This window comes from Festucalex cinctus, chromosome 19 (genome assembly GCF_051991245.1).
Source record: "Festucalex cinctus isolate MCC-2025b chromosome 19, RoL_Fcin_1.0, whole genome shotgun sequence".
NCBI lineage: Eukaryota > Metazoa > Chordata > Actinopteri > Syngnathiformes > Syngnathidae > Festucalex > Festucalex cinctus.
The window spans coordinates 8,281,852-8,301,286 of NC_135429.1; the positions used below are offsets into that span (position 1 = coordinate 8,281,852).

A 19,435-nucleotide genomic window follows, 5' to 3' on the forward strand; every position below is an offset into this window, starting at 1 on the left:
CCTCCTACAACGGAGAATATCATTCTCTGGTGGTGCTTTTTCCAAAGCCCCATAAACGCACCCTACTAAGAAAAGACTTCCTAACCAAATTTAATATGAATTCAATGGCAAACATTGTCTATTGCATGTCCTACTTGTTCCGAGGTTTTGTAGAAGGCCACAGAAGCGTTGACCAGCTTGAGCCTGTCCTCCATTTTGAGCATGAGTTGTTGCCAGTGTGACGCCACGCTCTCGGCGCAGTCTCTGATCAGGTCCATGTCGTAGTGGTTGGCCTGCAGTAGAGCCTCTGCCTTCTGTTGAACCTGCAGGGCACTCTGGTGGGTCTTCTGCAGGCAGGAAGGGGAACAAACAATGAATGAGCGACCACTCGGAGACGAGAAGGGCTTCGATAGACCAGTGATTTTTAACTTTTTAACTGAAAATGAATATCGGCTTCAAATATCAGTTATTGCCTCCTTGTCTACTAATAATCGGCATCGGTATCAGCTCTGACATAACCGTAACTAGGGGTGTTAAAAAAAATCGATTCGGCAATATATTGTGATACTACAGCACGCAATTCTCGAATCAATTCAATAAGCAGCCGAATCGATTTTTTAACATCATTTTTGGTGAAAAAATATTCAACAAAATGTCTAACTTTCACACCTTAAGCATGGAAGAATGTTATATTAATGGAACATTAAGTCTTAATATTTTATTTCAATGCTGTTCTAACATGAAAAAGGTTACAACCTGTTTGTTAAATACAGTGGTTCAGTTATAACACTGAAGTTTGAGATCAATCAATAATACATTTTCATACAAATCTTACAGTGTACATGTACAAGTTTACTGAATGCTATTTTCTAAATTGAGTAAAAAAAAAATCGTAACAATCGACTTGTAAATTCATATCGGGATTAATCGGTATCGAATCGAATCGTGACCTATGAATCGTGATACAGATCGAATCGTCAGGTACTAGGCAATTCACACCCCTAACCGTAACGGTCTTTCCAATAAAAGTTGGGAAACACCGCAATAAATGAATTGAACCTCAATGGCGTGCTGAAACTGTTCATGTTCTCTCTGCAGCTGCTCAGCTTCCTGCAGGGAGCTGGCGGTGATGAGACCCGCGTTTAGCATGGACTCGCCGTTACGAATCCAACCCAGAACCTACAAAAATAAATAAATAAATAAATAAATAAAAACAAAAAACAAAACAAAAAAAAACAACTATTCAATCCCTCCCCAAAATGTCAACTTTAAAGTGATACTCACTATTGAAAGAAAGCCGCCTTACCTGTTTGACCTCAGCCTGCAGGTGTCTCAGCTGGACGCACTGCTCCAAGTGCCTGCGGTGCTGCTCGGCGGCCAAGTCCAGCTCCTGCTGCTTCTCGTGGAGGAACTCCAGCAGGTCCTGAACGCGGGTCGCCATGTCAACGTCACGGTCGCAAAGCAGCTCGACGCCTGGAGGATAAACGGAGGTAGATGGACATCCTATGAAATATACTTTGACATTAAACAGACACAACTAAGTCATGCCGTACTTTCAGCACGCAATCTCATGAAAACAATATTTTCCTACTTATTCTAAGCAAGTAAAAATAAGACTTTTTGTTATCTAGTAGGATCCACCCCATTTTGATACACGTGCTGTCTGTCTTTGCCATTTTTCGAGGACAAAGCTTGATGACACCTGCAGGAAGAACACAATCATGTGATCTCTGCGGGTGAGCTGTCAAAACGAATCATGAACTCGAAACACATGGTTGTTGTAGTCAGCCACATCCCAAATCTCACTTGGGAATCCTCCAGTTGTTTATCAAACACTATGCATAGTTTTTCTCCACTATTTCCCAGGGATAGCAACTAAGCCCTGCCATGAATATCACAAATTTGTGCGGAATTGACCACTCCTGTTGCCTAAATGAAACTCCTCAACTCATTAAATAAACTGTCAAGTTACAATAATTAGGGCATCTCATGTTGAAAAATAAATCTCAATAATGTTACAAGTCACTGTGCAATGGCAAAGTTTCTAATCCTACTCATTATAAAAACACAAAATGAAAAACACACATTATAAAAACACAAAATCTACACAGAATGCCAATCACATTGAAATCTAAAAGTTAAAGCCTGTATGTTTGATGGTCAGCTAGCTCCAAACCAACACTGTGATGTAAGTGCTTGTTGCGCAGCCATTAGCATGCAGGTGAATTTTTATGCTTTGTGCGTGGGCGCGTCTCATCACAAACACCGACCGAACGTGACCCTCAAAACACCTCCGCAGTGTCAATACTAAACTCCAACACAACAAGAACTGCCGCAGCTCCTGCTTCTACCCTTAAGTTTGGATGTGAAAAAAAACAAAAACAAATGATGTCCTTATTTTTTTTTTTTTAAGGGACCTTACCAGAGGCCTGGACTTCATTAACACATTGAAGCAGCTCCTGTCCCTGGTGGATGACGTCGAAGGTGAGGTTATTCATGGTCAAGGCCTTGTCGGCGTGATGCTGGAGCCTCTGCTCGGCCACCGTCAGGTCCTCCGTGTCAAAATCGTTCATCTGACCAGTCAGCTCCTCGTTCCATGACTCCAGGTCAGAGATAATCTGAGGGAGCGAGGGACATTGTGGTAAAACGACAGAAGACCATCGAGTGGGGCACACGTGCAAGAGTCTCACATCAATAGCATCTCTTTCAAAGATGCGGAGCTGCAGGAATAGCTCCAGTTTGATCTTCCTCTCCTGGAAGAGCTCCTCCATCTGGGCCTGAGCCTCGTCCAGCTGCTGCAGTACGCTCTCAATGTGGTTGATGGAGCTGTTGTGTGGCGTTTTGTTGCTTGAGATGGCAGAGTCCCTGGGAAGAAAGACACACAGTCAGACACTATTGTACTCATATAACATTAGGGATATTGGCCTTTTTGGGGAATATTTCATAATGAATCTTTGCAGATGACCATCATTTGACCTTGTCTAAACTTTTAAATGTGCACATCTAAATGTTTCCACATTATTTTTCAAAATTCAGAAGACGTGACTTTTAAAATTTATTTCATAGAACGTCCATTTGAATACCTTAAAGGTGGAAAAATAACAGGTGTCTAAAAGGTGAAAAATAACTGCAGACACTGGCCACAAATAATAATGACACTTTTGGGCACACTTTGGTCATTTTCAATTATGGTTGTATTCGCTTTTCTTGCCAGATGGACACTGATTTAAGATTTATAAATTGTATGATAATGTATTCACACCAATATAAGAACAACCACAAGAAGACTAATTACCAGGGCCATAATAAAAATATGAAGGTGTTTCAAATGAAACAGACAGAAAGAAATGTATGAAATAAGACAATGGTAAACCAATTTACTTAGCTGACAATTATACAATATCTTTGCTTGTCTTTTTTTTTTTTATTATTCAAGCTGACCTTTTCCTCCTGTTTTTGTCTTGTAAGAGTAGTTCATGCTTGATGATAATCAGAATTTGCTAGAAAATGGATTCAACCCACAAACACCGGAGCGCAGTACCGCGTTTCTACCACTAGAGGCGGGAAGCGCTGTAGCGCTCTTCTACGTTTAAAAACCAGGAGAGCGCAAGCGGACGGTGGACACGTCATTTTTTTTGTTTTTGTTTTGACCGAGTCTATCTCTTAGCCGATGAAAAGCATAATAATATACACGAAAGGGTGACGCAGGCCTTTTAGCATGTCTTGGAATTTTATTCGATCATTCATGGCTGACAGAGATTCGTGGAAGTTATGAAATAAATGACGGCGATTGACGACAGGAGGACTTCGAATCAGTGTAACGAGTCGACAGTGACATATTGTTAAGAAATGTGTTTGTACTTTGTAGCCAATGAAGACGTTGAAAATTTCAACGGCTTTGTAACAGAATGGACGATGAATAATTAGCACTCGATTTCCCGAGGTTATTACAACTGCGCTCCACTGTTGAAGGTAAACATACCGGATATTCCGTACTGTTTCAGCACCGCCATCTCGCGGTCGGGAGGAACGAAATAGAACGCCTATGGCGACACAGTTGTTTGAAGGTTTATAATAATAAACTTAGGTTTGTGTGAACTCCACAAGTGTAAGCTACTAAGCTGTGTAATTTTTTCGAATTATGTTTCTATCCGCTTCAGGAGCTGAGATCGCAATTATTTCGTAGGCATTGACAATATTGTTGAAGTTCCAGGAAAACGTCAGGTTTTTGGGGGTGATTCTATAGCCATCCTTAGGTTTTAGAGGCATGTTTTGGCAGGTGCTTTAGGCCTGAATGGTTTAAGGTGTTAATTTTATATAGTACAGTTATTGGACTATATTAATACAAACAAATGACGCATGGATTCTTCATTTGTTACAGAAAAAATACACATCATTAAACGAAAAAAGGCCAAACGAGCAAGAAAGGTGAGAGCTGACCAAACACTCCCACTCACACACATACACATCTATTCGAGTGATGTGCGGAGGAGACTGCCGCACAATTAGATGTGCGCTTTTAAAAGCAGAGTTACGTAATACACGGTGGAGCCAACACACCAGGGATGGGGTGATGATGAACAGAACAAATGAGGAGAAAAAAAAAATCAGAGACAAAGAAGAGATGGGAGTATGAACAGAAATGGAGGCTAAGAGTCAACTGCAAACGCCTGTCCTCCAATTCACTTTTTTTTTTTTTTTTTTTTTAGAACTACTCACATCTATTATTTTTCCAGACTATTTCATACTTTTTTTTTTTTTTTAAAAAGGACAATTTTGCACTAAAAGCACCTAAGCTCTATTGCGACTACCTGAGCTGCTGGATGAGGTCCTCGCCCTCCTTGATGACGTTGACTGTGACCTGCAGCGTGGTTTGCTGCTGCTGCCCGAAGCGTTTGATCAGATCCTGGACGGCTTCCACCGACTCGGCATACACGTCGTCCAGCAGCTCCTTCTGAAGATCCTCCAGCCACGTCCACAGCTACAAAAGCGGGTGAGCAACAACCGGAAATATTTTTTACTTCAGGAAGTGTTTAAGGGCTCCAAATTATCAGCCATCCTGAACAGGACAGAAAATTGATGGCGTATAGTGCACTCGTACATTGATTCTTAGATTCAGCTCTCTGAGGATGTTTTCTTTCATTTCTGAGTTAAAGCATATATCTATGAAGGTGTTTAATTTTTCTGTTGGTACAAATCAGGACTTTTCAGCATCCCTCTATGATTAATGGATTGTCAGAACAATACAATAAAGTGTGTTAATTATCTGCCTCTACAGTGTAAAAAGCTCTCCACAGGCAGCCCACCATCCACTTCAGCATTACGTCACCATCCCTTTTCCCTCTGCCCACCTCTTTGACGTGCGTGTGGAAGGCGACAGACATGTCCAGCAGGACTTTGCGCTGCTCCACGCGGCGAACAAAGTCTTGGATCCGGTCTTCTAGCTGGTGGGCGGCCTGGTAGATCTCCTCCGGGTCGCACTCTCCCGTCTGGGCCAGCTGCTCGGCCGCCTCCAGCAGCTTGTCTGCATTGGTGTAAGTGTTCTACACAATCAGGGGACGAACATAGGGAGGAGGTGATTGTATTTCCAACATACAGAAAGAAGAAAAGCTTTTTTTGTATTATTTCTTGATAATATCTTGGGACCCCACCCCAGATGTTGAGCGTTTGCTGCCTGCGAGTTTGCTTGTTTGTTACCTGTGAGTTTCCTAGTTTTGTATGTTAAAAAAATGGCAAAATAAAGAGTTATATAAAGAAAGGAAAAGCTTTAAGCCATTTGTCAGCGGTGACAGAGATGATCATTATCATTATTATAGCGCCAATGGATCATATAATTAACACTAATTACAAGAATAATGTTGCTGTTGTAGCATGTCAAGCGGATCAAATGATGAAAAATGCACTCTTTATTGGCCTGTATAATGCATACAGATATTTGGGTCTCTGAAGCACTTATCCACCCAATTGTGAAATTACACAACCAAGTCATTTTTGAGAGCTGAAAATGTGTCTGTAAAAAAGCCGATTTTCTTTTTTCCAATTGTGACATCCTAGTTGTAGACTTGTTTGGCAACCTGTCAGATACATGCACCATTCAGGAGTTCCATACATTATGTGACAAAGTTTAAACGGACACTGACTCATTGAACAATTTTCAGCAGTGAAAAGTTAATATTTTGTCCGGAATAAATTTGTTAACTTCATTATTTTTCATGTACAATTAATACCTTTCAAAAGTAATTTTTCTACTTGCTGTCCACTGATGATGACATCACCTGTGCTGAGGAAGTAAGTAGTGGCCAATAATGGCCCATTTGGCTCACCTGTTTTCTGGGTTTGGTCAGTAAACTGAGCCATGGTCATTACCTACTTCCTGAGAACAGGTGATGTCATCATCAGTCGACAGCAAGTAGAAAAAATTACGTTTTAAAGGTAGTAATTGTACATGAAAAATAATGAATTTACCACATTAATTATAGACAACTTTTTACTGCTGAAAATGGCTCAATGAGTCATTATCCCTTTAAGTTGGTAGCTTGGTGATAATGTGATTCCTTCCTCCACAAGTGAAAATACAATCGATGCTTGTAATTTATCTTAGCCAATCCGGTTTGAAAAGCATGAATCAAAAACAAAAGTATATAAATTAAAATATGATTTTAAAAAAAAAATAATAATCATAAATTCAAGACAGTGGGACTTCACACCTTAGTTAAACTTTAAGTGGAAGTCAACCTTAAACATTTTTTTTTTAACAATAATATGCTATATGTAACTAGTCTAAACGTGAGATTCTGATTAATAGTACATTTTTGGAATATGAGTTGCAGCAAAATCCAGCCATTTTTATCCACCTTAGGGGGCGGCCATTTTGCCACCTGCTGTTGATTGAAGATGACATCACAGTTGCTCAAGGCTCTTACAACAACCAATCACAGCTCACCTCTTTTTTGAAGCTGCGCTATGACTGGTTGTTACCTGACGCCTGAGCAACATTGATGTCATCTTCCGATAACAGCAAGTGGCAAAATGGCTGCCCCCCTGAGCTGGATAAAAATGGCTAGATTTTGCTGCTCAACTCATATTCATTCCACTAACACAATCAATATTAACCAGAATACCATATTTAGACTATTGGGGCTGCATAGAATACATTATTGTCAAAAAAAAATAAATAAATAAATTTTTCCAAGTCCACAATGGCAGTAATAACAGAAAACATCCTACTTTTATACAGCTGCGATAAAGCCCACTTTTCGGCAATAAACCTAAACACACAGAGGTTAATGCCCTAAATAACGTAAGCAGTCTACCTGGGCCACCTCCTCAAAGTCTTCGTGACGTTTTTGGAGGGCTCGGGCTCGGTGGAGGGACTTGCCCACGCCTGTGTGCTTGCTGAGGAAGGCCTCGCCGTGGTTCTCAATCCAGTCCAACACCTGTGATGACACAACAGGTGACAATCACCCGGCGGGTTCACCATAAGTGCTGATTGCAGTTGTAAAAATCATTACAAGAAAAAACTCAGCCGCTATTATTTCAATCAGTGTTATCTGTTCAGCCTCTCATTTGCTGCATCACAGCATCTGCATGCACTCTCCATGGCAACAGTTGCCATGTCAACACAGTCCAGAATGCCCCTGATATTTTTGGATAGTCCATATGCGCATTATCATACTAGACCTTTTTTTTTTTCCCCATATCAACACATCTCATTATTCACCACTTGCGTTTGAGACCTTTAACTGGAGGAACACATTTTCTTTCTCACAAATCAATGCTGTTATTTTTAACACTTTATGAGGAGCCGCACACACAATTGAATTAATTTTGTTTATTGTGGGGTAGGGCTGTGCAATTAATCGAAATTCAATTACAATTTCAATTCAATCGTGATTTAAATTATTGCCAAAATAATCATGATTGTTATTTTTTTCCCATAATCGAGCATCCCTATTGCGGGGACAAGGAGATCCAATCAGAACCACCTGCTTTTTACTATGACTACAAAAAATAAAACTTGTTAGGCAAACAACTATGAATAATACAATTTCATCCAATAGTGACAGTGCAGTTTTGCGTACCTGCTGGACGTCCTGCTGGAAGACGCAGAGCTGCAGTCGTTGGTGCAGGCGGACCTTGCGGTGTTGCCAGATGTTCTCCAGCTGCCTCTGGTGATGCAGCACTTCGTGGATGATGTCCAGGACGTGATGCACCGCCTTGGAGTAATTGGCCGACGCCGTCAGTGAGTCGGCGCTGCCCGGCGTGAGCGGTCGCTGCAGTTTGTCCAACAGGGCTTTGCCATCCTGGCTCACCTGGGGTTCACACGGAATTCTTGAATTATAGCCTAAAAGATTGCAAGTGTGAGGTTCTGATGGAGTTTTACCTCCGAGTAGGCAGCGGTGATGTGCTCGTATAAGCCTTGGTGGTGATGAATGGCGTCTTCGAGGTCCTGAAGCTCGGAAGGTAAATCCACTTCGCCGCATGCCTTGCACCACGAGTCCACGTTGCTCATGTACTGGATCGAGGGGGTGGGAGGAGAAAAGAAGCACACGCTCGATGTCACATGCTAGTCAGAGACAGTGTTGCCCCTCGAGCCTTTTGTTTCCAGTTACAATATATGTTTATGTACTCTATTTATGGATGTTCATTGGCCTGCAGTGACTTAAAAGAACTTCCGAAAGCCTCGTGAGAGGAGAAATGCCATGTGACCTTATTAGAGCCTTTTAAATATTGCTCTCATGATGAAAGCGAGATGGACAAGTAAATCTTCAAATGGGAGAGATTAAGACAGAACAATTTCCATGCTCACAGACATAAAAGAATGGTTCCAGGTCAGGGAAGTTAAACCAACAACATCCCTAATCAGGCATGCGGCCATTCTAGAGTGCGACTAATAAGCAGATATTTATAATGGTGGACAATAAACAACCTGCAAAGATTGTATGTAAATTAATGCAAATATGGCACATACATCAGGCACTGTAGCTTTAGTAAAGCCTAATGGGTATTTTAAAAGCCCAAGCACTGGATCCAGCTAATGAGATGCCTTTGTTTACTTTGAGCACAAGAGAATGAAGTTGCCCTCATGTTTATATAACACACATTTTGCAGCAGTTAGTGTAGATAAATGACTGTACTTAAAATATACAAAAACATTTTTAACAGCAAACAAAACGAAACAAAAAAAAACAGGCAAAATATGCTTGATATCTCATTTGGGGGGCCTATTTGAATAATAGCATTTCTCTCGCACAATCTGGTAACATCTTGTTAGTGAGTGAGTTGAGGAGCTTCATTTAGACAAAAGTAGTCCCTGGCCGCAATCTTGTGGCATCTATAGGCAAAGGCTCAGAGTTTTGCTAAAAATACAACACCTAGCGGCTAGCGGTATGAGAAAGAATGCAACAAAGAAAAAGATTACAAATCAAATTTACATTTAAAACATGAAATACAATCAAATGTGTTTGACAGAGCTTGTAGCTATGAATACAGCCCGTTTTAAACATTTTTTTTTTTTTTTTAAATCTAGTACAGTATAATTATTACTTTTCATAATAGAGTACTGTATTCTTTTTTTACGATGCATTTAATGTAATTTAACTTTCCAAGCATAGTATAGTTTGAAAAGTGCACAGTTGTATTAACTTTTACGTACAATACATTTGGATATAATCTATTTAACGTTTATGTGCAATACATTTTAATTGAATCATTAAGTTGTTTTTTGTTTTCTATTTATATTTAAAAGTAGTCTTATTGTTTTCTGTAACTGCGCATAATGTTTCAGCAACTTAATGCAATTAAATCCTCTCACTGATTAACACTATTACATTACTGTTTTATTGTTGGTTATTATAGTTGTATTTTTCAAGGTGGTACTTTGTGTAAAAAGTTTGAAAACAATAAGGCAATGTGGAGGGATTTTTTTTTTGAGGATAGCTATTTTTATTTCTTTAAATAAAGTATTTTCTACTGTTCCTGGCAGACTATTTTTTGCCTAATATGTTCCTCTTTCCCCTTTGTTTTTTTTAAGCCCTGTTTCTGTAGTGTTCATGTTATCTGCAATAATATTACTATAATGTATGTGTTTCCCAAACCTGGTCACACTTCTGGTGAAAACTGGCAGACATCTCCAGCAACGTGCTGCGCTCGTCCAGCGCGGCGGCAAAGGCCTTCCACTCCTGCTCCAGCTGGCTAGAGATCTGCTTGATTTGATGGGAGGCGTAGTGGCCCGACTCCAGCAGCCGGTTGCCCACCGACATGATGCGGTTGATGTTCACGTAGACATTCTGCCAAGTAGACAGATTCACTGAAACAACTTCTACGGCTCGACTTGTGCATGACCTTCATTTCTCAAGTGTGGAGAGAATCTCCAGAGGCTCGCTTGTTTCATAATGCTTATATAATACGGAGTGAAAATCAGGACTAAAACAAAGTCGGTGCAAACAGAGGCAGCTCTGGTTTAACTTCCAAACTGGACATGAATAGCATGCTGGTAACGGGAATGCATAGTAAGTATGCGTACGGTCTTACCATGCAGTTCATAGCAAAGTGGTTGTGTTGGGTTTGCAGCTCCACAGCGTGCGGGTGGTTGTTGCCAATCTCAGTGTAGCCTGCCAGGAACAAACCCTTGTTGTGCATGATCCAGTCAAACATCTGCAGTACATGACAGGGGAAGAGAGCAGATTTTTTTTTTTTTTTTTTTTTTTTTTTTTTTTTTTTTTACTTTATCGTGAACCAGGTGGAAAACCAGGTGCGTTGGTGAACTGCAGCCATTGTGGAGCTGTCATCTTTCCAGGTCAGCACTCAGAAAAATGAATCTATTAAGTGTAGCCTCTTCCAGAGAACAACTGGTGGCCTACGGTGTCCTAGCAACAAGCTCCTGCTACTGCAGTGTATCCAAGACAGCAGCTTTCTGTGGTACTGCAACCTGATTTTTTTTTTTTTTCTAATTTTGTTCACTTCGAGATTGATCTCGTAATTTTGCCTCATTCTGTCTTCTTCTGTGCAGTGGCTTTTATCAGTTGTCAAGTATGCACAGTGAATCAGCTCGTGCCAACCCACAGTTTAAATTTCAAGCTCCACTATGAGAAGAGCAAAAAGATGCAGAGATGGTCAACAATTCAACTATTAACGCCAGTAATATTTGTTGTTGCCACATAGCAGCCAGAATACTGTATGCCTGTGGATAATATTAAAAGTTCTTTTTGTACGTGCTGCTGCTCCATGTGTCCTAAAGTCCAATGCTAATTTCCGCTAGCCTGCATATAGCAGTTTGCATTACATGTTAGCATTAAGCTAACTACAAAATTAAGTAGGCATTTTGGTGTTTGCATAATGTTTAACTGCCACCCTCAGGGGAGATGAGGAATACACTGCTTTCATTTATATTGGAGAAACTTCATAATAAGAATTGTGTTGTGTGTTTTAATAAGATTAATTGTGTTTAAAGTAGGCATGGGCATCCTACACCAGCCACTCCTCGTAAGCACTTGACTTCAGCATATCCTTCATCTCCCAAGCTGCGTGTAGGGACTTCAGTGTAGAGTTGTGCAATTAATCAAAATTCAATTATTACATTCTACAATCACAAAATTGCCAATCGTAAACAAAAATAAAATATGATTAATAATACTACGTTTGAGTTGTTTAAATGTATATATTTGGACTTTTTTTTATTTTAACATAACTAATACAAATCTTTTTTGTTCCAAAGGAAACTTATGTTTCAGCGAAATTTATGTCTTAATATTTTTTTTACATTTTTGTTGCCCAGCAAAAGCTGGCCTGAATTGATGTACTCAGCACACACAGTGGAAATCAATTCAATGCGGCTATAATTAGGTTGTGTTTATATTGCGTGCCCCGCAGTGATCGGCCGCTGTTGTTCCGAATTACCACCGCATCACCGCTCGCACCCCCCTCAACTCCCGGCCGACCCACCTTCTCCGCGTCCTGCTCGAAGAGGCGGAGCTGGAAGCACTGGTCCAGCTGCAGCTTGCGAACGTGCCAGGCCTGGTGGAGGTGCTGCCGGGTGGAGTGCAGCTTGTCCAGCAGCTGGGTGATGCGCGGCACCAGGCCCTGGGTGTCGGCGTTGCACACCCCGCCGCTATTTCCGCCGCTACTGCTCGTGCCGCTACTGCCGCCGCTGCTGCCGTTGCGGTTGGACGAGGGCTCGCTGCTCTGGATCCGCTGAAGTAGCCTGGAGAGTGCACAATGGCGCCATTTTTAAAACAATTGTGTTGTTATCAGGATTGACGTTTATGAACAAAGGGAGACAAGAAACTAGGAAATGGATTTCAATCTGGCCTAATGTCATACATCTTGTTGAACATGGCTACCTCTGTCCCTCCGTGTCTAGCTCCTCTATGGGCGCTTTGATGACCTTCTTCTTTAGCGTGGCGTGCTCTTCGATCATCCGACGTGCTCCCTCCAGGTCCTGGGGGAAGTCTTTACGTGACACCGTTTCCTGCATCTCCTCCAGCCGGGCAAGCATCTGTGTGGCGTGACCGGAAAATTCCTCAAACGCCACGCGGACCTGGTCGGGAAGCCAACAACATCAGTCCAGGGAGCAAAAACTCGAGTCGTATCACTTGACTTAAAGTCAAGTTGGAGTCAGTGATTTTAGGACTCCAGACTTAACGTGCTGAAAAACTGAAAAAAGTGCTTGTAAAAAGTAGAGATGCAGAGTACAATGTGGCTAATGCGTGACTCAGCTAGTGTTAATTTGGTCAACGAAAACTAGACAAAAATAATTTCGTCAACACACAATTTTCACCGGACTAAAACAGACTGGACTAGCCCAAAACCCTAATTAATAAACAATAACAGACTAAATCAGTATTGACTTTCATCATCTAATGAAGATTAGATGAAAATATACTTCACTTAAATAAAATCTGGACTAAAATCTATTGACATTTTTGTAATGAAAAAAAGTGAGACGGAAATTATATGATTTAGTAAAATTTTGTCTTTGCTAATCTGTGACTGTACATTAATCCAGCGGCTATAACGTTCCAACAATCCTGTTAATCCGACCACTAACTAATGCTGGCTAATTTACTAGCTTGTAGCTATCTTGGCTATAGAAGCCACTTGTTGATATACTGTAATTGTGTGTGTTGTTTTTCATCAAAAAGATGAGACAAAATTGTTTGTGAAATAGTTTTAGATCCAAAGTGTTCAACATTACAAATGTTGACAGTTTTTGTTGAGATTTTAGTCGACTAAAATGAACTAAAAAATGGGATAATTAAAAATGTCTGATAAAATTAACACTAGACTGAGCAAGATCGTATGACTTGACTAAAATTTATCAGGGACTCGACTTGTTTGATTTTTGCCACAGTAATGTGGGACTTGCTTGAAACTTGAAGGTTGTAACGTGACTCACTCTCACCTCTAGCAATAACCTGGTTGAAAGGGAGGCGAATAAGGCTTCTCACCTCAATCCACTCTTCATGGTTATAGTCCAGGCTGCCGTCGAAGTCAGACGTCAGCTGGGAGGGGTCTACCACCTTTGTCAGACCCTCGAGGGACACCATGGTGGTCTGGGGAAAAAGACGGAGAAGGATCGAAACAGAGTCGGAGCGGATTTACGATCGTTTCAGTTAAATGGGTGTAAATTGTGTCGTCTAATCCTCTCTATTGAGAACTTTTTAATTAGCGCACTTGAGCTCAACATTTACCACACGAAAACTAGCAACACGGGATTCGAATGGAGCAGAATTAGTGAGACTCTTCACTAATCTCCGCAGCACATGGGGCCAACTCATTAAGCATTTAGCAGTTGACTTGAACACTTGGTCTTTCTCCAATTATGTCAGCCAGAAACACAGAGCGGCTTCTAACCAACGACCCCATGATCATCTCCAAGTACAATATAACAGCTTACAAGGCAACAATCGCATCTGACAACATCACATTTTTTGCGCACACGAGAGCCAGGAGAAGCCTTGAGCATCTCGACGCGTTTTCTGCAAAGCCTCCTACGCCGCACAACACCCCCACACACATGGGCAGAGAAGTGAGGCTACATGGCTCGCTGAAGACCGACCGATGCAAGCGAGGGGGGGGATTACGCCATTGTGTTGTGGCTATTGTTGCCAGGTTAATTGATTTGAGAGCATGTGAGGGAGGAAATCAGCCTTTATTTATTTATTTATTTATTTTTTTTTAATCACACACAGAATTCATACATTCATTACTGTCAAGGCTGATGGAGGGAATAAGGGTGGGCCGAGGGAGTGAAAGTTTACAGTGTTGGCAGCTTGCGTGCGACTTTGCCACTGAAATAATCGATACGGATGTGCGACAACAGTATTTCAGTCAGTGTGTGCCAGTGAACAACAAGAGGTTTATTTTTGTTGTTGTTGGATGATGTGAGAACTTGGAACAGCGAAATAGCTATAATCAACTGAATGAACTGCAATTACAAGCAGAACAAACTTCTACCAAAGCTTAATCAAGAAGAGCATTTAGCATTAGCTTCAAGCACATTTTGGCTAGGGCTGCTCAATTAGGAAGAAAATATTAATCACGATTCATTTGTTAATAATTGCAATCACGATGAGGACAATCGTTTGTTTTTTTGTTTTTTTGGTACAAGAAAATGTATAAACGTAAAAAATGTTCAGACAAACACATTTATTGTAATGATGAAAGTTACTTTTGGACCAAACAAGGTTTATTAGTCATTTTAAAATAAATTTAAAAAAAAAGTGCAAATATATCAATTTAAACAATTCAAAATTAGTTTTATGAATCTTTTGTTTACGATTATGGAGTGTAATAATTGAAATTGTAATTGAATTTCAGTGAATTGCTCAAGCCTAGTTTTTCCTTAAGAATCCTCTGCTATTTGTGTGGGGATACAAACCAGGCTGGGCCACGAATAGCGACAATCAAAGAATGATGGACAGCCGTGGTAGTAATCTCAGTGGGATTAAAAACAAAAAAAAAAAAAAACGTCGACAACATGCGTTTCAAAATTCTCACTATGGGAACAATTACTGCAGCTTAGTACTTGTGCACTTAATTTCACTGCATCTCTTTCAGTAGACCTCAGTGCTGCTGGACATGTTGCAGCACAACATAAAAACCTCATGAAAAAAATTAACGCTTAAAATCCCCGATATTGTGTGGGCTTGAAAAATAAAGTGTGATATAGATTCACTTTAACGCCAACAACAGCAACAACAAAATAGAGTTGTCATTTCAGTCCAAAGACCCTACCTCAAATTCAAACTTAGAGCTGCCGAAATTGGTCCTCTGCTTTTGCCAGAAGTTGTCAGGCTTGATGATGAGCGCGACGTGGATGCAAGACGGGAACGACTCCTGCAGGATCTTCAGCAGAGGCTTGATGCTGTCCCACTTGGAGCCGCGCATGTCCACGATGACCGTGAAGCCATGTTTACAGACCTCCTCGCTGGAGGCGGGCGCAGGTTGGAGGTAATCCAGAAAGAGGGGACAGATGACAGATAGGATGATGGAGAGGTGGGGGGGAAGGAGGGGAAAAATCCATGAGGTGACGCAGATTTCTATAGCGTCACAAGCCTACGCAGTCAAAACATGGATCCCACACACGCACAACCGCCCACACATACACGGCGAAACCTGTTACAACTCAAACCATCACACAATTTAAGAAAACAAACAAAAAATAAAAATAAATCAGTGTACATTTGTGCATCTTCTGTGATGTGAACTATTTCTGAACCACTAAAACTACTTCCATGAGATTTGAATAGTCGTCCAACACGAGATCATGTTCCTAAAATAGAACAGAACAAAACGTACGGCCGCAGAATATGAACAGACTTTGGAAAATGATGGCATGAACGCTGATTTTAAAATATTTTAAAATTACACATTTTATTTGAATGATGGAATGGAAATGAATGGGGGGGGGGGGATTTACCTGCGAGGTGAGAACTGCTCCACAGTAAGTATCACTGCTGCACTGCCTCAGCTACTGCGACGTTTTGTTTTGCTTCCTCAAACACACACACACACACGAGCTCACACATGCGCGTTCCATCTCTGTGGGTTTTAAATCCGCCCCCCTCCTTTCTGCTTTCTCCTAGTGGATCCCTTCTTCCCTTCACTCGCTCATGCTCCGATATCCATCCAGGCTTTCCCTCACGTCCCTCCGCGTGTCTCGACAACTGATTTTTTGGCAGCCAAGAAATAAAAAAAAAAAAAAAAAAGATGCAGCAAGCTTACGGGCTCTTGAATAATTTCCTTCTCTCTCACTCTCGCTTGTCCCCTCTCACCCATCACATGCTCCACTCAGCACTTTCACGTGTACACTTGCACACGTACTTGATTTGGGCAAGCATGTGCATATTTTTTTTTTCCTCAAAAAGGGGGGCAAAATCAGATTCTGACCTGGGAATGCCGGCAAGGTAGGCGATCAGTCTTCTCAGGTCGTCCGTTCGTATTCTGTCGTGGTTGCTGCGCGACGGGAAGGTTAAAACTGGACCACCGCGTCGGTCCCTGCCACCTAAGACACACACCCCCACACACACACAAAAAATCATTATATTGTGGGGGGATCATCTACAAGGAACAAGCTCATGTCCCACTACTTTTGCCCATATAACATAGTTTCCATTGAATCGTCTGGTAACACTCTGAGCTCATCTGTCCTGTCACGTTTCTAAATGTTCCCATTTAAAAGACAACTAGTTTGCGTCAATGGTATTGGGATTTTTGGTTTCAACATTATATCTCTAAAGGCTACCTAATATGATGGTCCATAATAAATAGTATAGCATATTTACCACTTAATGAGGTGCCGCCTGGTACCTTTGTCAATATGTATACATATCAGTGGTCATGTGTTCCAATACTTTTGACCATATTATACTGTAATTGGTGATTCAGTGGCAATTATGGCCCAATACTTTAGGCCACACTGAATATTAATTAGTGAGGTAGGTGGTTGTAATAGATAGAAGGCAGTGAATAGTGCATCACATTTGGGAACTCTACTCTACCTTTAATTCATTTTCTTCCAAAAACCTATAAATACGCTCTATTCAAAAAATTTTAAGTGTCCCAAAGACGTATTTATACATTCTTTGTTTGTTTTTTTTATGCTAGAGCATACAGAAAGCTTTGATGCAGCATCTGAATTGCAGAGAACGGGTAAAGCAATGGTATTAATTACATAAACGGCCAACAGATGGCAGCAGAGTATAAGAGATCAACAAGGGCCATGTTGGAAACAAGCTGTTTCCCAACAATTCTAAACAGATTTGTGAATGATGATAAAACTTAGCTATATTCTTATGGTAATTGCTGCAAAACGGAAACAGATAGCAATATAATAATATAATAATATATATTTTTACCTGACGAAAGAAGAAACTAGCTTTTTATTTTGGTAGGTTCCATGTTTTTATAGCAATAGTACACAAAATTCTGTGGGCCTTGCAAAATCAGTCAAAATCCAGGAGCGAACGGGATTGCTTCAATGAAAATGGCTGCGAGTGAATGAGTTAATAACATCTGCGCACATCTGCCACATGGCTTAAAACCAGATTCAACATCTTTCTGTTTTGATTCACCACACAGCTGTTGCGGCACCTTTATCACAAACAGGAAAGTGTCCCCATCTTTTTGGGGACAATTCAGCGATGCATCACGGCAGCGTAGATTTCGTCGTGCAATGTCAATCTAGAGGACGAGAATGTCCCATCGCAGCATCTAACAATGACCACAACGTGACAGTATGCAGTACTTTATGTGTTAACAGGGGTGTTTTTCTTCTACATTTCAGTCAGTAGATCAGTTGTGCTGCGGGGAGTAATAAACGAGAAGAAGCGGTCACAGTGAGCATGCGGGCAACCGGCTGTAACTTCTCGGTATGCTGACTGACTTCCTGCTGCTTCCACTCTTACACCACACGCTGCCTAAAACCACAATTTACCGTTTGCGGAAGACGGGCCGCCAGGAGGAATTTCCATTATATTGCATCACAATAACTTAAGATTGAGAATATAGAATGTCAATTACCATTTTGCTAGTGAAATGGAAGCAGCATATGGAGGTGCTGTGCTTGTAAGCACGAGATGAATGTGCTCAGCCCACAAATTAATCAGTCAAGGCGGCGTGCAGCAAGCACGCAGGAGAAAATCCAGCAGCAACAAAAGGCTGATTATTAGCAGAGACAGATATAATAACTTGGCTCATTTTACCCCATTTTCACCTGTGCTCTCTCTTTTTTTTTGTCCCCTTTCTTCAACATGAAGCCAATTACTACTCGGGGATGCCGTTGCTGACAATACGTCGTCGCTATGGCAACGCCGCCCCGTCTCTCCCGCGTTCCCTCTCTGGATATCAGTGTGTTTGTCTGAGTCATCGTGACTGTCATTGCTATTCTGTTTGACCTTCCCAAAGCCGAGAGTGCAAAGAAGAAGAAAAAAATTGTATTTGTTTCTTCATATTTGCTACGGTCACAATTCACACAAAGATTCGCATGCAGATACACACACAAAGATACACGGAAATACACACATAGGAAAATGGAAACACACCGGCCCACCGGGACACAGACATTGGCGTTGGTAATAATGTTGTACTAACATTCGTTATTATTCTCATCACTCCATCTCAAAAAGCTCCTGCAGTTTTTCCCTGGCACGAGACAAGCGTGTGCGCTCGTGTGTGTGAAGCATGGCGGGGGGGCAACAAAGACACTGCGCAGCCGTGCTGATGCTGCCGAGACAACCGGTGGGGGAGGTTTGCATTCATGCATGCAGGCGGGGTCAAGGCAAGGGTACAACTATTGAGTCTTGAGCATATAATAGAGTGGAAGCTCCAATTTTAAAAGTATGCCTTCAGCTCATCATTGTATGTTAATAATGTTACGTTACATGAAATGTTGGGTGTACAAGTGACAATTACCACTGTAATGCACACTGTGTCCTACAATTGTCACCAGGAAGACGTTAACAGCCCCCCCGCAGGCGCGCACGTCCTTACCTGACAAGAACGCAACTTTTTCTTTAAGGATGGGAAGCACCTCCATCGCTCTCATGTCCTCATTTCTCCGAAAACCTGAAAAGATAAGAGAAAATGAAGACACCTATTCTTGCTGGATGACAGAAAGCTCTTTTATCTTATTAAAATGGAACGTCCATTTGCATGTTTCTTTCCCAACTGGTAAAAAGTGCCTTTTTCATCCTTGATGGCAGATTACGAAAGAACATAGTTTGAGTCTATAGTGTACACCTGATAGTGGCTGGCAATCAATGGTGTAGATACATAAAAAAAAATAAAAATAAATAAAAATTTTTTTTTATATATATATATATATATATATATATATATATATATATTTTATTTTATTTTATTAGGATAGGCTCAAGATCGACCTTTAAAAAACAACACCTCAGAGTGATGTAACCATGGAACATAAATTATACAATGTTCAGCATTTGCAAGT

At 41.0% G+C, this 19,435-nt stretch overlaps 1 protein-coding gene and 1 long non-coding RNA gene across 4 annotated transcripts in view; one reads left to right on the forward strand and one right to left on the reverse strand.

Annotated features, from left to right (window-relative positions):
* The window catches only part of LOC144008085 (triple functional domain protein), a 60,053-nt gene that overhangs the window by 21,404 nt on the left and 19,214 nt on the right, over nucleotides 1-19,435 (reverse strand). For all 3 annotated transcript variants that reach the window (XM_077508148.1, XM_077508147.1, XM_077508146.1), the window contains exons 3-20: nucleotides 18,973-19,047; nucleotides 16,372-16,486; nucleotides 15,217-15,409; nucleotides 13,428-13,532; nucleotides 12,321-12,517; nucleotides 11,923-12,181; nucleotides 10,513-10,635; nucleotides 10,077-10,268; nucleotides 8,363-8,494; nucleotides 8,061-8,291; nucleotides 7,293-7,415; nucleotides 5,331-5,522; nucleotides 4,791-4,960; nucleotides 2,670-2,844; nucleotides 2,402-2,597; nucleotides 1,286-1,452; nucleotides 1,039-1,158; nucleotides 135-326 (exon numbers count right to left, since the gene is read on the reverse strand). In XM_077508148.1, coding sequence (XP_077364274.1) covers nucleotides 135-326; nucleotides 1,039-1,158; nucleotides 1,286-1,452; nucleotides 2,402-2,597; nucleotides 2,670-2,844; nucleotides 4,791-4,960; nucleotides 5,331-5,522; nucleotides 7,293-7,415; nucleotides 8,061-8,291; nucleotides 8,363-8,494; nucleotides 10,077-10,268; nucleotides 10,513-10,635; nucleotides 11,923-12,181; nucleotides 12,321-12,517; nucleotides 13,428-13,532; nucleotides 15,217-15,409; nucleotides 16,372-16,486; nucleotides 18,973-19,047 — 2,957 coding nt within the window. The remainder of the gene's footprint in view (nucleotides 1-134; nucleotides 327-1,038; nucleotides 1,159-1,285; nucleotides 1,453-2,401; nucleotides 2,598-2,669; nucleotides 2,845-4,790; nucleotides 4,961-5,330; nucleotides 5,523-7,292; nucleotides 7,416-8,060; nucleotides 8,292-8,362; nucleotides 8,495-10,076; nucleotides 10,269-10,512; nucleotides 10,636-11,922; nucleotides 12,182-12,320; nucleotides 12,518-13,427; nucleotides 13,533-15,216; nucleotides 15,410-16,371; nucleotides 16,487-18,972; nucleotides 19,048-19,435) is intronic.
* LOC144008086 (uncharacterized) lies at nucleotides 3,586-5,767 on the forward strand. Its single transcript, XR_013280608.1, has 4 exons — nucleotides 3,586-3,951; nucleotides 4,361-4,407; nucleotides 4,749-4,972; nucleotides 5,258-5,767. It is a non-coding gene; the product is annotated as an uncharacterized LOC144008086 (long non-coding RNA).